The following is an 18,027-nucleotide window of genomic DNA, read 5'->3' as shown; positions in this document are numbered from 1 at the left end:
TAATAGGTCATAATAAGTCTTGAAAGATTAACTCTGAAGTTTAAGAGTTCTCAACAATTACAAAAGTTGTGAACGCTCAAAAAGGTCGTTGACAGCATCTACTCTCTACTATGTCCTCTATACACTCAGAAGCCTTAGCTTGTCTACTGTAAATTAGCATACAGCAAATTTGTTGAAGAAACTAAGTACTAGGCTTAAAAAAGAGCGTCACAAAAAACAGATTAATGGTAAAGTACAGAGCACTAGCCGTTTGCAGGCCCACAGGAACCTTGTGCCTGTAGGCTGTATCTACCTTCCCCTTCACTTGTCCGGATAGTAAAATTATTAAATATAAATATAAGCACGACCTAGGACAGGTTGGATTTGGGCTGAACTTTGTATTTCTCTTTTATTATTGTGAGACATTGACATTTGTGGACATGGTCACGAATGTCGACTACTTTATTGGAACAAAAAAAACACCACTCAACAACTGACCCTAACAACCAGAAACGTTAATCTTGGCAACAATTTGCACCCCCCTCGCCCGCCCCCACAATGATGATCCCTCTATAAAAGGAGGAGTCTGGCAATCGGGAGCCATTGATGATCGAACAAAACATTCAAACAAACATTGCAGCATGGCCTCTACAGATTCAATTATCAGTATTTCTTCTATAAGAAAAGGATCAGCCCATGCGGATGCATCAAGGAGAACCGTCCAAGCAACTGAAAAAGATAATGAATGGTTCATTGAGATTCGTGATGCCCTCAACCTTGACCTTGAGAGCGACTATGAAATGCCTGTTTGCATCTTTCTGGTGCCCAAGCCTCTTGTCGATGTGAAGCCCGAAGCCTACAGGCCGCAGCTGATAGCATTGGGACCTTATCACCATTTCCAGCCTGAGCTCTATGAGATGGAGCATTACAAGCTTGCTGCGGTCAAGAGGGCAATCACGCCAGTATTCCAGCTCTCTGAATTTGAAAACCTCATTGAAGAGATTGTCAAGCAAGTGCCACATATCTGCAAGTGTTATCGTGGCTTAACTGCTCCTAATCATGATATAATATCCTGGATAATGGCCATTGACGGTCTTTTCCTGCTTGACCTGCTGAACACTTTTATCAACACAGGAGAAATTTCTCAACAGTCTACAGGGAAAAAGCAGCCCGAGGCTTATGCCATACTTAAAGATGTACTGAAGCTCGAGAACCAGATTCCCATGTTCGTTTTAAAAGTGATCCTGGAAAGGATCAACTACTACTTCCCCGGCCAACTATTGTATGACATGTTGAAGAAATTTTGCGACGAGGTCTCCCCGATCAAATTGGAGTGGAGTACCACCACTCGAACGCTGGACAAAGTCTTAGAGCACCAACATTTGTTGGATCTTCTGTATCATTCTATCACGTTTAAAAAGGATAATGGCGAGACACACCCTGATGGCTTAACCAAAGAACCCCCCTGCCTCCGACCAGAGGATTTGCCTCCCAACGGCGAACCAATTACCTGTGCTGTCTTGTCTGACCTATTGAAAATGTTCTCGAGTCTGAACCTTGGTAATTTCACAAAAAAAGTGCTTACGTTAATTACAAAGGTACTGGGGCTCATCCATATACCAACCATGGCATTTTTTAAAGAGAAGAAAGTTTTGATTCCTTCGGTGTCTAAACTCTGCCGCGCTGGATTGAACTTCTGCTCCACAGATGGTGGCACTGCCAATGTTAGATTCGACGCTGACACCAAGACATTTTACCTTCCTATTATCACTTTGAAGCATACCTCAGACGTGGTAATGAGAAACTTGGTGGTCTACGAAACTATGGCGAAGTCAAAGACAAAGTCCTTGAATTTCAAACGATACACCGAACTGATGAGCGCGATTGTCGATACCATCGAAGACGTTGAGCTGCTTAAGAAGGCCGGAGTCCTTACCACAGTCCCTAATAAACAAAAAGAGGAGGCCGAACCCCTTGAGAGCGATATTTTAAGTGATGCTGAGATTGTGGAAATCTTTAACGAGATGACAAAAACAATGGAGTCAAAAGATTGGGTAATCGACAAAGCCATTGGAGAAGCTAACAAATGTTACAATAACACAGAGAAGGTGAAGGCTTATAGGCTAATGAAGAGGTACATCTACTCTTCCTGGAAGATTCTTACGCTTTTTGCTTCTCTGCTGCTTTTGTTGCTGACGGCCTTGCAAGCAGTTTGCGATGTCTACAGCTGTCCTAGTGTATTCCATACAATCAAGAAAACATGAACGCTTGATTGTATTAGGTGTCCTCTTTTTCTGTCTTCCCCACTTAACGCCTCAGCGATGTTCCTCGTGCATGGACAGGTTTCTAGTCGGATCACGTTCTTTTTCAAGTATAATTAGGTACGATGCTGGCTTTAACGTGATGCTTTTTAACATCCTACAATAAATCTTTTTTTTTAATTTTAATAAATATTGCCTTTTACATGCCAGTATCAATGACCATGAACATTACCGTGTTAGAAAATTTTTCAATAGGTATAACCGTCAAAAATTATCCCAGTCGTGATTTGATGGTTGTCACTGGTCACATGTTCTTTTTTATTGGTATTGAGGAAAAAAATATATTAAAAAAAAAACAAAGCACCCATTGTAAGGAAAATAATGTTCTTAGCATCCCTTTACAGATCCAACCCTTAAACAGTCCATTCTTCTACTGATTAAAGGAACAAAAATTAAAATCAAGGAAAACAAATAATAATGTATTGTCCGCTGGAAAATGGTACATATGCCGCTACAGTGTTGCCAACTCTTGTGCCCTTCTCGCAGAAAGCCAAACATAATTCAAGGAAACAACCCTGATCAAGCAAGCCGTCATCAGCCATATACAAGATCGTCCCCTCAACAACCACCATTGTCAATTATAAATCTTTTTTTAAATTTGAAAAAGCCCTCAACGCAAACCCGTTGATGGGCAGTGGTCACCACAGCAATATTTTAATCTTATTTGTAAAATTCAAAATTACTACTTATGTATAAATTATAAATTAATTTTTCCTATCTTGCATCCTAAATACATAGTTTTTTCTATTGAAAAACAAAAATTGTAAAATATTGACTTATAGCTACTACAGTACAATTTAAAGAGTTCAAAAATTCATCTATAAGTGTTGAGGAATTGGACCATATGTATGGTTTTATTCTTGCACAAAAATAGATAAAATTAATTAAGTGACCCCTCTTTTAAGCTTTTAATCAATTTACAGGGTTTGGATAGGGGCCTTTTTCTATTATAAATTAGGAGGATTGAAGTTGAAGAAAATTGTAAATCTTAGAACCCCCATATATTTAAGAATCAAAAAAATATATATAAATGACTTAATTTAGTAGTTGATCTAGAATGTTTATGGCACATTTGATTCATGGAATAGAATAATTATTCCATGAAATAGGACAGGAACAAACATATATTAATCTTTCAACTAAGGTTGAGGGAATAAACATGAACAGTTACTAAAACGAAAAACCATTTAATTCAATGACTTAAAAATTAAAGTTTTGGTGAAAATTCTACCCGCATATATACGATTAGTAAGAAAGAAAAGAAATGTGCGATCCTTTATCTTGATTTTTATCAACCAAATAACTATTTTGTTTCCCAACCAATTAAAATTATTTTCTTCAGTTATGTAAGGATTACGGAATTCTCAGGTATTGCTTCTATACTGAAAATGAGTATTGCGTTTAGCATTACTGAATTTGAGAGTCATTATTAATGAATTTAAACACATGTTTTACTTGTGGTAATATAAAAACTTGAGCAAAAGCTAGTTTATTGCATGAACCTTCTACCTACTGGAATTAAATCTAAATTTTATGTCTCATCACCCCCCACCCCTTCCCTCTAATAAGGTACCTGACTTGGGATTAAATTTATTATTAGATGCATGATAATTAATTGGCAGGCAATAATGTGAATTAACTTAAGGGCTAGCTTTTCAGTTTTTGTTCTTTTAATAATTGAACATTAAGAAGGATAAGAGGATGAATCTTAAACTTTAATCCTTCGTTTGAGAAAGTAACAAATGATTAAGTTAAAAGTGACTCGTTAGGAAAGAGCAAGTGTCTACCAATTAACACATGATCCTGCACGCATAAAGAAATTAAGACATCCTAATCACCAATAGTATATGAAAGCATTTTGAAATTAATTTCTATAAACAAAGACCAAATTGGTATCATATGTTAAAGTAATTAAGTCAATAAGTCAATGTCTTCTTCTGAGTAAATAAAAAAAATTGGAGTTTAACTATCGTAACAGGTCAAGTTTGTGCTTAAATTAATATGGGATTAGGCGGCCATGTCTTATGTCATTACCCTGACGGAGAAAGAGAAATCAGTTGACAAAAACCACATTAAAGAAAGACTCTAGTTGCCTAACAAAACCATAATCGTTTTAGCAAATCACATCAAAGAAAATAATAGAAAAAAAATCTCGTTACCACTAGGATTGCACCGGACAGACATCGATCCCCAAACACCCGAGTTAATTTCATAGAAAGTAAAACGTTGAAGGTAAGCTAAACCTTGGGTTTGGTAAGATTTTTGTCTCATTGGGATCTTACAATAATTTTCTTTCTAGAATGACTTTATTAGGGTTGAGATTGTAGATCGTAAAAAATAAAAGAAGTTAAATTATGTAATTAGTCTCTGTATTTTATATAAAATGTGAATTTAATCTTTATACAATAATTTATGTAAATTGAGTTTTTTTACTTTTTTTAATTTGTTAATTTCAGTTCTTAATTCTAACACTGTTAAATTTTTACCATTAAATATGTTGACGTAGCATTTTGATCAAGCTGATGTGGCATTTCTTGTTGACATGGCATTGACTATGTGCTAATATGGTGAAAATATTAACATGACACATGTCAACAGGACAAAAATATTGATGTGGCAATTACTAACAAAGATTTTTTTTAAATTAAAATTTCATATTACTTCTAAATAAAAAAATAAATATTATAATCAGGTTGATGAAATGGTACAAAGATTAATAAACATATTCACGCTTTCTGTCCTTTTTTTTTTTTCAAGTAAAGTAATTTCATTGTAAATATAGGAATCTATACAAAAGTCTCCCAGCCAGAGGATAGACAGCCCAACGCTAGTGAAAACAAAATAACCAAGATGGCTGCTAAAAACCTTCACACAGAACCGATTGCCTATGAGAGCCTTATTTACACCTTCTGTTGGCAACAAGAAATCAGAGCCATACCCACAGGCTTGGAGTTTAGAGCATCTTTAGCTTCAAACTAACATAACCCTTCCACCAATTTTCAAAAAAAAAAAACCCTTCCACCAACCTTTAGCGGAGGGTATGGTCAAAATAGAATCAATTGCTGACTCAAAAAGCAAAACTAGCACACACATTGGATATATTGCCGAGTAACTTTGGTTGATTGATTTATCAATTCCTTTATTGCCTTTGGTGTCCTTCAGGCGATTCTTTGCAAGCTTTGCTCCATTTTTCTTGCTTGTTGGAATGGCTTTTATGAGGACAACAGATGCGCTTCCCTTTCATGATTTTCGAAGTAATATGGAGAAAAGAAACCTCTTTCTGGCAAAGATAACACACCAAAAAGAAGAAAAAAAATCTCTTTTTCTCTTTTTCCTTCTCTAAAATCCCAATCCCGTTTCATTTTTCAAGCCCTTTTAGATAAAACAGTTTCAAGCCCCTTTAGATAATATAAAACAGAGACTCTGATTAGATATGCCCTCTTTCCTGTTTTTCAATTTGATCTAAATTTTGTAGTTTTTCTTATTTTGGGCTGAAAAAAGGATTGTAATTCCCTTCAATTATTTTTTTGGAAAGAAAAATATATTTTTGTATATGTTTGAGATTTCCTGCATCCAGATTTTTAACTGTTTTTCCTCACAATTGATTTTTTTGGATGGTGAATGTTGATTTTGCTTGCTTGGTTCATTTTTTTTATATGTCACGTGACAACTACCATGTCAGCATAGTCATTACCATATCAACAATAAATGCCACGTAAGTTTAGTCAAAATGTTAAGTCAACATAATTAACTGTGAAAATTTAAAGGTCTTAAAGTTAAAGATTGAAATTAACAAATTGAAAAAGTATAAGGACCCAATTTACATAAAATATTGTAGAGGGACTGAATCCACATTTTTTATAGAACACAAGGTCTAATTACATAATTTAACCAAAAAAAATGACCAAGTCAAATTTAATAAATGAAATAATTAAATGGCATCTAGGTTTAGCTCAAGTGTCATGAGCAGAAACTTAAGCCCAATATCGTGTGGCCTTAAGCTCTGAAAATAGAGTTTAAGTAAGCTAATAAATCACAAGCCCACATTCCCAATCCAAAAGACATGTCTGGTAGGTGGTGGAAGACCCATATTTTTATTCCAAGATCCATCGCATCTCTTACTGATGTGGGATTCATGACATTCTACCCCACCCAATTGTGTAATGCTCTCGTTACACTAGCTCTTTATCCGTAAAAGATAAGGACTTTTACACTAGTTCGGATCTACCTTGACCCTTGTATGTTTTATGGGGGTCCACATCAGTGAAGATCCAAGTTTATTCTAATACCACTTATCACAAGCCGAAACTAAAGCTTAACCTCATGTGGTTTTAAACTTTAAAAATAAAGCTTAATTAAGCCTATAAATTACAGTCCCACATTCCAAACCTAAAAGACTTGTCATGAGCTAGAACTTAAACCCAACCCCATGCAACCTTAAGCTTTAAAAATAGGGCTTAAGTAAGTCAATAAATCACAGGCTCATGTTCCCAACCCAAAAGACATGTCTGATAGGTGTTAGAAGATCATATTTATATACCCAAGATCCATCCCATCTTTTATTGATATGGGATTCATGACATTCTATCCCCACCTAATTATGCAATGCCCTCGTTGCACTAGCTCTTTTACCTGTAAAGGAGAAGGACTTTTTCACTAGTCTGGGTCTACTTCGACCTTTATATCTCTCAAGGGGAACCCACATCAGTGAAGATCCAAGTCTACTCTAATACCACTTACCACAGGCCGAAAATTAAGCCCAACCCCATACGACCTTAAGCTCTGAAAATAGAGCTTAAGTAAGCCTATAAATTATAGACTCATGTTCCCAACCCAAAAAATATGTCTGATAAGTGGTGAAAAACCCATGTTTATATATACAAGATTCATCCCATCTTTTATTAATATGGGATCCATGACATCAAGTACGTTTCCCACCATTATAAGAAAAGATTTGGTTGTGTTTTGTAACTTAAATTCAAAAAAATATATATTTAAATTTTAAATTTAATTTATGAAAATTGTGTGATAAAATATATAAAAATGTGAATTTAATAATTACATTCACATCACATATATGGATTTTGTTAAATCTCCTTTTTTTTTTTTTGAAAAGCAAGAACAATTATATTATCAATTACAAAGAAAATTACGAAGAACCAGATAAATGGGTAAAAATTAGAGAAAGGCAGACCCAAACCAAACTAAATAGGATAACTTTTAAGTAACATAGAGCCAACTAAAACTCAAAAATCACAACATGTCTACTAAGGGAAGTTGAGAATCGATTGGGTGAAGAAAAAATTTTGAAGTGCAAAGGCAAAAGCAAAAAGGGAAAATAGAAGAAAATATAGGGGATAATCCTACTGCAAGCATAGCAATAGTAAACGAATCACTGATAAATAGTGACATCAAAAATAAAAATAAAGTCATTGTATATAAAGCATATGAGGTATGCAGGGGCTGTTCAATAACTTCAAAAGCCTAAAGCGAAATATTCGAATGAGGTTTTTTTTATTAAATTAAGAAAAAAAATTATTAAAATTTTATTCTTCTAGCTTTTTGAGATGCAAAATTCTTAATTAAATTTTTATAATCAAGTTTTTCTAATATTTCTTTTTCAATTGATGCTATAGCTAATATTTAATATTTCTTAAGATATTGTTGATCTTAAATAAGATTTTATTAATTTTAGTTTTGAAAAACTTCTTTTCCCCAATGCAACATTTACTGAAATTGTTAACATTTAAAATTGAAATTTAGTAGGCACATAATAAGAGAAGTGAGAATATGGGATTTTATTAATTATCTTTAACTTTTAGTGGGAAATGAGATAAATGATATTGACAATTAATAGGGATGTGGAAGTGAGAGAAGATATATATTTATTGGGCATGAGAGAAAATATAAATATTTTATTAGTTATCTTAATTTTAAGTATTTTTAATATAATTAATTATATTATAATTATTATAAAATTATGAGACCTCCCCAAATTTAGGGCTAAAAGCCCTTGCTTGGGTGGCTTTACCAAAAGCCACCCTTGGAGGTATGAAGTCTCTAAAAAAGTCTTGGCCTAATAGCAGTTTCTAGTAAAAATGAGATTATGGAAAGATTGAAAATGGAAGAATTCTCCTTCTCTGGGAAAAAATAATAAGATAGCAAGGTAAGCTCGACTTTGATCATGATATTAATTTTTTAAGTGACCCTTGCAAGAATTGAGATATTTCCTATTATTAGGTGCTAGTAGTGAAAATTTTAGTTTTGTTGTTTTTCTTTTTTGTGATGTTTTTTGATCTTATGCGTGTTGTTTTCTTATTATTACGTTTATTGTTTTTAATCTATTCTTGAAAATTGAAATGAGGGGAATAAGTGGGATGAAGAATTTTATTAGGGTTTGTTATTAATTGGAATTTCTACATCATGATAGAATTAGTATAGATGATGAATTGTTTTACATAAAGGATGTAGAGTAGAGGTTTTCTATCAATTCTTGTAAGAAGGTTGTTTTGTGGACTGTAGATGCCCAATTTTGCCTAAATATTATTTCTTAAAGTATTGTGATACAAAATAGGAACAAGTGTGGAACACCTATTTCATAGAGGAAGTGAAAGTAACTTAGAATGAGCGGCAGGGTTCACGAATTATCTTCACGTTTGGAATGTTTTAGAGAGTTTGACTTAGTGACTCAGATATAAAGGTAGTTAAGAGGGCTTCCTATTAACATTTCCTTAAAGTACACGTGTTTACTCAAAATTTATGCTTTATATGCTCATTCTCCTAATATCCAATAAGTCATTCCTTAACGTGCTCTTCCATGACAAGCACGTTCCCCCATGATTAAGCTTAACATCCAATAACTATCTTTTAATGTGCTCTTCTATGACAAGCATGTTCTCCTACAATTGAATGTGTTCTCCTAAAAATGCTCTTCTTCTCCCAACTACTCCTAAGAAAGCGCTTCTAGTTAAGACAAATATGGGAGTTTGGAAAGTTGGGGGGCAATAAGAAATAATCAAAAATTCAGCAGAGATTACTCCCAAAACTTTCTCAAACCTTTCTCAAATATTTTTTCGACTTAGCCCTTTCCATCCATCATGATCCACCACTTTCTTCACCTTTTCTTATTCCTCACCACCTGCCACCAAAGCACTTATGCTTCAAGGACTGCTCTAGTCTTCCCCTCTCCCTACCAAAAAAAAAAACCCTTTACATGGATTTACCTCTTGTTGGGAAGATTTTCATTTGGTACAGGACTGAATCAAAGAAGGCTTTATATGGCTTACATACTTGGAAAATCAATAAATTAGGTTCAAAGGTGGTTGTCAACTAGGTTATTTATGCAGTCATAAGACCATGGAAATGTGTGGAAACATTTTCAATTATTGATAAGTTCTGAGAAGAGATTGGCTATGTAATCTTTTGTCATATTCTTAGAGAAAAAAACCAATGTGATGATAAGTTAGGAAAATTGGGATCAAATAAGATTGATTTCTTACTGCTTGGTTATGAGGAATAGCTGCTTTATAAGCTAGATGGTTTCAGCCTACTTTAGCCTTGATGAGGTGGTGGCTATTGGAGTTATGCTTCTGTTTTTTCTTTTTTTTTTCTTTTCTATCTTTCTCTATCTCTCTAGGGTTATGCTATGTCTGGATTAGAACATATGGATTTAATGTATTGATGGCATTGCTATTAGGTGTTTTTTTCTTATGTTTATTGCCATTTTATGATTTATTATGGTATTTAGAGAGGGCTTGATATTTATCTTACACTAAGCTTAAATTTTGTTGCTGCTTAGTCTATCATAATGAATTGATTAGGACATTTGAAGCCAATTAATTGCATTATGTCTACCAAATAAAGGAGGTAGTTAGGTATCTTGTCTTTGGCCTTGAGAATTGTTTTTTATAGAATGAAAAGCACAACATGAAAGGCTAGAAAATTGGTATATTCTATGAAGTCCAATACGTTGAGGACATTGTGATGGAATGTTGGAAAGTGGTGTTGTTGCCATTGTCGTTGTTATGTGCTTATGAAAAATTTGGGAAGCTCTTAGGTACTTTAAAAATATAAAAAATTATGATGTATGTCTATAGAGTGGTTGCTGGTCCGAAAAGTGAGTCCTAATAGAGTGGCTAGTGTTTCACAAGAAATATAAAAGGAAAATGCTATAGTATTTAGATAGATTTTACTTTTTGTTTTGATGATGTTGTGGAGCTTTTAATAGAATATGGCTATTTATTTTACTATAATTTGAATCATTATAGGCAACCTAGTGTTGCTTGTTGTGTTAATAAGTGTAAGCTGATGTGGTAGAGATTAATGCTTGTTTTGACACCATTTTGTTCTTGCAACCAAGCTATTGCAAGGTATTTGGTCTATTGTCTTGGTTTTGGTGTTCATTGTTGAACACAATAACAAAATGATGGCCTACCTAAAAAAACTAACGTAATAAAACTAATCAAGACAACATTAAACAACACAAAATTTACCAACCCTAACAATATAAGCAACCTTAATAAAAGCTAAAATCGAAACAAGAAAGAAAGAAAAGCATATCCAAAGTATAGAACTAGCTTATGAAAGGGCAACCTAAAATGCTTAAGTCTAAATTAGATGGAAGAAATAACGATTGGAAATGAACCTTGAAACTCAAGAAGGTAGTAGCTAAGATAAATAAACCAATTCAAGCACTCAAGATAAAAAAGTACACATACCACAAAAAACAACCTAAACCAACCATGAATAACCATCAAGCAAAGCAAAGAACCTCCAAAGCAAAAGAATAAATTCATTTTTTAATAAATTGTTAAATCTTGTTAGATCTATATGAAAAAGTGAGTTTGAAATATTTAAATGAAAGAATGAATCTTAGTAAGTTTATTTTTTACACACTTACTTCTTAAATACATGTGTATATTGAATCTTAATTTTCTAATATATTGTTTCAATTCATTCTCAAAATTTGTAAAACAAACCAAATCCAAATTTATTCTCGAAATTAAATTCCTAAGCATAACATTTATCCATTTAGTTACGATCATGACAAAGGATCCTAATAGATTTAAGCATAGCAACCAGTGAGAAATTATCTTCATAATCAATGCCTTCTTTCTAGGTGTAACCCTTAGCCACTAGTCTAGCCTTAAAAGGCTCTACTTTTGTCATGACCTAAACTTGGGCCATGATCAGCGCACGAGTCACACAAAGAAAACCCATGATTCCTAAGCAAGCCTCACATAGATCGAGCAGGCAAGTAAATATCACCAACAATTCATAAGCCCAAAATGGTGTATTCCATAACATAAGTCTAAATATATCCATAACAAACTGCAGTTAATATTTCAACTAACAAGAGCACAAACATGTACTATTTATAAGAGCCATACATTGGCTATTACAATGGGTCCAAGCCCATTGTTGTCAAATTTATCACGCAAGTGTACATATTATAACAAGTAATATAATAGTAAGTAGAGTGTTGAATCCCACAGAGAATTGTATCAACTTTTGCTAAATGTTAAAATTAACACAATCTAATCTTATTCAAACAACTGAATTAAAGTGATTAATTAAAAACAAAACTAAAACTATATAATAACTAAACTAAATCCAAAAAAAAAAACTAATTGGCAAAACTTTACTAGAAAAGTTCAATTAATAAAAGCCTAGGATTATAATATCCCTCAACACCTTATCTGAAACTAGTTTCTCTTTGTAAACGTACTTCAATAGATTGATTTGCTAACCTAGAGTCTCAATTTATTTATAAGTCTCTATCAAGGTTCTTATAAAAATATCTCTCCCAATTAATTTACTATATGTCTATGTAAATTCAATTGAAAAAAGATTTATTAAGTTTGTACTCTAATCTTAGCTACATGCGACACATAGGTATATGTCTATCCTACATGCAAATCAAATTACCTAATCAATTAAGTGAATTTGAACACATGCTACTCCATTCATAGCCTAATCTAAACTCCCTTCGTCAAGTTGTATTCAAATATCCAAATCAATCTAATTGGTGATCAAGCAATTAGAAAGCATTAAACATAGAATTGAAATAAACAACCTATATTCCATTGAAAATAAGCAATAGAGATAAAGTATTCAAATTACATGTTGAGGTCAATTCTAATACTAGAAAAAGTAAATTAATTCATAATATCTTCTGAAAACATCATCCAAAGAAAATTAACAATCAATTCAAATCAAAGAAAGTGAAAGAATAACTAAAGTAGAGAGAAAAACTAAGATTTACTGCTTTTGAATCTCCAATCTTTTTTGTTTTTCCTAGCTTTTCTTTTTTTGTCGATGGCTTCTTTTTCTCTAGAAAAGTTTTTCTCTATGTCTCTTTTGAAACCTCTAAAAAAGCCCTTTAAATACCTCCCAAAAACCCTATTTTACAAATTTCTATAAAAGCAATTTCCCAAAATCACTACACGACGTTGTGACCTTCCTCTTTAAGGGCCGCAATGCCTTACTCTTGACTACAATATGGTGCTTCAGCTCTTCTAGCTGTGGTGCCATGCTCTTTGGTCCTTGTATGGTAGCTTGGGCATCAAAGGCGCTACAGCCTCCTTCTCTCCAAGGTTGTGGCCTTCGTTTTCTCATGCTACCTTAGGTAGAAACTACAGCTGATCAGCCTCTACCAATGCAATTTTCACCTTGATCTAACCCAAACCAAGCAAAGTGGTAAACATGAAAGTTGTGTCTCTATCTCTTAACTTTCCAATGGCTCAAGAATCACATCACTTGGACTTTTTAGTGAAAGTTATGCTCGAAATACTATAGCAAGTATGAATAAAGCTATCACCATACTTGCACAGATTATTAGCAAATAAGGTCTTTCATCAAATTTCCTACAAAAGCAATCAAAAAGATCAGCAATAACCAAACTTAAAGTAACTTAAAGCAATTTAAATAAAATTAAACTATAATAACTTAAACTAAACTACTCAACATGCTTTGAACTTAACTAAGACAAACAACTAAAATAGTAAACTCTGAACCTAAAATCTCAATGACTTAGCTATATAAGCACCCAAAATGTGACAAAATAACTCTATATAATAGAGTTATCATACTCCCAAACTTAAGATTTTGCTAGTTCTTAAGCAAAACATAAAATAAAAGGGAATAACATAAATGAAAAACATAATTAACTAGAAGTAGGTTGAACCAAATCAATAATCACCTTTAATATCTTCATAAGTTATCCCTTATTCTTAACTCAAAGCATAACATAAATATTATTTAATTCCACATTTCAATTCAAATGCAAGCTCATTCCCGAATGGATTCCCCGTGTGTGTGTGCAATCTTTTTACCCAAAACATAGTGCTGTTCGAATAAGTTTATGCACATGCAAAATTCAAATTAGTACTAAAGTTCTATATTGTCATGACCCGGTACTCCCCTCGAGCTCGTGACAACCGCCACGGTGTCCCGGTAGACACTCATTGCTCGAAATGTCAACCCGAAATCCCGCAAGGCTTTACTATCAGTTTCTCTGATCCCTTGTGAGCAACCATTGTCAAATATCGTGTTTTAAAAGATTTTAAGCCTTTTCCCACTTCAAACAAATAAAATATTAATTTTTGTCACATAGGGATATTTTGGTCATTTTTCTCAAAAATTTTGAAACTGGCTAAAATGTAATATACAAGTTCAAAACACATAATTCATAATCAAAATGAGTTTAAAAGTCTAAAATCTTCATTTAAAATGAAATTATGGTTATTTGAATATAATAAGAAAATAAAAGAAATATTAAGTAAAATATTCTATTTTCTTATAAAACAATATTTATAGAGTTATACGTGAATAATTTTTATAGCGTAAAAGCTAAATAAATTTATACATACTGAAATACAGTAAGCCAAAATATTTAATTTAATTTACAATAACAAGAGGGCCTCCGAATAAACAAAAATAAAGAGGACTGTGAACTTACGGTTTGGAAAATGTAAATCCAACGGTAGTCCTCGATGAGATCAGCTATCTACAATCTATACTGAACCTGAAATGGGTGGAAATGAGGGTGGTGAGATTATAAATCCCAATGAGTAAACAGACATTATCATAAACATCTAGAGTTGAGTACATGGAGACAATAAAGTAAATCATCATAAACTAGGTTATAACATTAGAACACATTTAGTTCAAAATACGTAAAGAGGCTTATGAATCTCATAAAAATTAGGCTTGTGCCATAAATCCATTCTCGGGGATACCTTGGCAGAGGCATCCTACAGAGACCGCCAAGGCTATTAAAATTCACATTTCACTTAAATCATGTTTTTGTTTTGAAAACATAGTCGTTCCTTAGCGTTGGCTGAGTTCCCCCTCACGTGGTGGTTTAGCGTGAAGTGAACCCTAAGCTTTACCCCAAGAGATACCCTACGCGCCTCTCCATTCGAGGTAAGAATATAATGGGGTTTACCGTGCCCCTCTAAAAGGCTGATCCACAGAAACCCCCTACTGCAGTGATTAATTAATATATAATCCACCATACAATAAAACTCAATAACATGATATGGCAATTTTGTAATTCGCAGTCTTTCAAGGCAACCAAACAATTCACATTTCAATACAATTGCCAACTAGCCAATCATGCCCGATTTATCATAAGCCAATCAATTTAAACAATCAAATTGCCACAATTAACAGTCTCCGTATACTCTATTTTTCAAAATCATTATTAATTTCAAAACAATTTATAAATTAATTTCATTGAAACACATTTATTCATAAAACATGAAAATTTACCTTTTTAAATTCCTTTTTCCATAGAATTCATGAAATCACCTAAAAATCCACCCTAGATAATTAAAATGACAATAAGTTTACTCACAATGTCTAGAGTGCAGACTTTTGAAGTACTCTGTCTACTGGTCCTCGGATGCAATTTCCTTGCCTTTATCGGAGGACTCACCACCTTGACACAATACAAAATCGAGAAATTTACCAAATTGGTACTAAATCGAAATTAAACTAATTTAGACTACCAATGCATGATATAGAATGCAAAAATGCACTAGTAACTATCTAAACCCGGTATTGGCCTAATTCGTCTTATCACCCAATTAAATTCCTAACGCGTCCATATAAACTCCAAATTAATTTTTTTCAGTTCTATACCACAATTGCACTCAAATTGACTCAATGTCCCTCAGTATGGTGCAAATTATCAGTCTCGATAGCAAATTACGAAAATATCCTAGTGGGTAAAAATTCGTATTTTTGCTCCGAAAATTCCTATTATTTTTTTAGGCTCATAATTCATCATTCCTTAACCAATTCTCCTAGAATAAAAATCAAACTTATCCTCATTCACTACATGGTAAATTCGGCCATTAATGATTGTGGGAGAAAATAAATTCTTTTCTTGTTGTTTTGTTTCTAAATATATTAAACTAACTAAAAACACTAACATAAATTAAAATCAAATAAATCCAACAACTTTCTCTCTCCTAACCCATTTTGATCAGCCAACAATTCATCATAAAAACATGTAATTTAAGCATGGAAAATAAGGAGAAATGCTTAAGGAAAATAGATTTCAAGCTTAAGTTGAAAAATCCTACCTTTTTCACTTGTTTTCCTTGATTTTCCACACTTTTTCTCTTGAAATTCCTCACCTAGGGTTTGTTTTTCCTTTCTTTCCCTCTCTTCCTTGCTTGACCGAATATTTGAAGAATAATGGGCTGATTTATGCTGATTTTTAAGTTAAATATTAAATTATCCTAAGCTTGACACATGGCATTTTCTTATTGTTCCATTTTTAAAATTTTAAAAATTTAAACATTTTATCTCCACCACATGATTAGTCAAAGGTCAAAAATCAGAATAAAGGAAGACCATGTGCTGGAAAAAATATCCTGGTGGTGGAAAATTACAATTTTACCCTTGGGGTGGCAAAATTACCTTTTTACCCCTATACTCTGAATTATACCGAAATTAAAATTTTTCACTTCTAAACCTCAAATCATACTCCAATAAGTCAAATGGGGCCAAAAAATCTTTTCTAAAATTCTCATTTTGTCCCCAAGTGGCAAATGACCATTTTGCCCCTAGATAGTGAAAATTTCGATTTGACTCCAAATTGATCCTCAAACTCTGAATTACCATTTTGAGTCATCTTTGGACTGTGACGCTCTTAATCTCACCTTAAAATTCCTATTTGATTTAGTTTGAGGATTAAATCAACTTTGTTGTACCTCTAGGTACAATACCGACTTTTATAAATTTTTTCGGGACTCTCCAAGCATGCAATCATGCTATCATCACATGTATGTAATGACTAGTATTTTATAAGGTCGGGTTTTATAGCACTACCCCCTTTAAAATAAAATTTTAACCTCAAAATTTTACTTACCGGATTCGAAGAAAAGATGTGGATATTGGTTTCTCATCTGGCTTTCGACTTCCCACGTCATCTCCTCCATTCGAGCATTCTTCCACAATACTTTCACCATTGGAATGCTCTTGTTCCTTAGCACTCGATCCTTTCAATCTAGAATACGTACAGGCTGCACTTCGAACTTCAAATCCTCATGCAACTCAATGGGAGGTGTTTCTAAAATGTGAGAGGGATCGGGAACATACTTTTTCAACATCGAGACGTGGAAGATATTATGAATCCGATCATACTCTGAGGGTAATTCAAGTTTGTAAGCCACTGGCCCAATCCTTTCAATGATACGAAAGGGTCCGATGAATCTTGGATTGAGCTTTCCCCTCTTCGCGAATCGAATCACACCTTTCATCATCCAATAAATACCACAAATTATCACAATAGTATAATCAAATAAGATTTAATACTTGGAATTTTCAAATTATTACCTTTCCAAGGAGAAACCTTAAGAAAAACTTTATCGTCGACTTCAAATTCCAAATCTTTCCTTCGTTTATCCGAATAATTCTACTGCCTATCTTGAGCTGTCTTTAACCGCTCTCGGATAACCTTGACCTTATCATTTGTCAAATCAATCAATTCCACATTCACCAATTTCCTCTCACCTACTTCATCCCAACAGAGCAGAGTTTGGCACTTCCTTCCATACAAAGCCTCGTATGGTGCCATCCTAATACTAGACTGAAAACTGTTATTTTAAGCAAACTCCACCAATGGCAAGTGTCTGTCCCAACTCCTAATAAAGTCAATGACACAAGCCCGTAACATATCCTCTAAGGTTTGAATAGTCCTTTCAGATTAACCATCAGTCTGTGGATGAAAGGCAGTACTAAATCTCAATTTAGTTTCGAGAGCTTCTTGAAATTTCAACCAAAATCGAGAAGAAATCGAGGGTCTCGATCTGATACAATAGAAACTGGAACTCCGTGTAATCTCACAATCTCATCTATATAAAGTTTCTCCAGTTTCTCAATAGAATACGTGCTATGGATAGCCAAGAAATGAGCGGACTTAGTCAATCTATCCACAATCACCCAAATAGCATCATTCCCACTTTGTGTCCGGGCAAACCCAATACAAAGTTCATAGTCACGTGTTCCCACTTTCATTTAGGAATCGATAAAGGTTGAAGAGTACCTGACGATTTTTGATGCTCCGTCTTGATCTGTTGACACGTGAGACATTTCGCTACAAACTCTACTATATCTCGTTTCATACCCGGCCACCAATAACTTTCTTTAATAGTCTGATACATCTTGGTGCTTCCGGGATGTAAAGCATAGGCGGAAGAATGAGCTTCCTCCA

The 18,027-nt window shown here is 33.6% G+C and overlaps 1 protein-coding gene across 1 annotated transcript; it reads left to right on the top strand.

Annotated features, from left to right (window-relative positions):
• Window positions 621-2,243, top strand: LOC18594667 (putative UPF0481 protein At3g02645). The gene has a single exon (XM_018124360.1). It carries the CDS (start codon window positions 621-623, stop codon window positions 2,241-2,243), a length of 1,623 nt encoding a protein of 540 aa, XP_017979849.1.

The sequence above is a fragment of the Theobroma cacao genome, chromosome 7, assembly GCF_000208745.1.
Source record: "Theobroma cacao cultivar B97-61/B2 chromosome 7, Criollo_cocoa_genome_V2, whole genome shotgun sequence".
In the NCBI taxonomy this organism is placed as follows: domain Eukaryota; kingdom Viridiplantae; phylum Streptophyta; class Magnoliopsida; order Malvales; family Malvaceae; genus Theobroma; species Theobroma cacao.
This window is presented reverse-complemented; position numbering and strand designations above follow the sequence as displayed.

Excerpts from the sequence above, each read along its gene's own strand:
- LOC18594667 (XM_018124360.1), top strand. The coding sequence starts at position 621 with ATGGCCTCTACAGATTCAATTATCAGTATTTCTTCTATAAGAAAAGGA.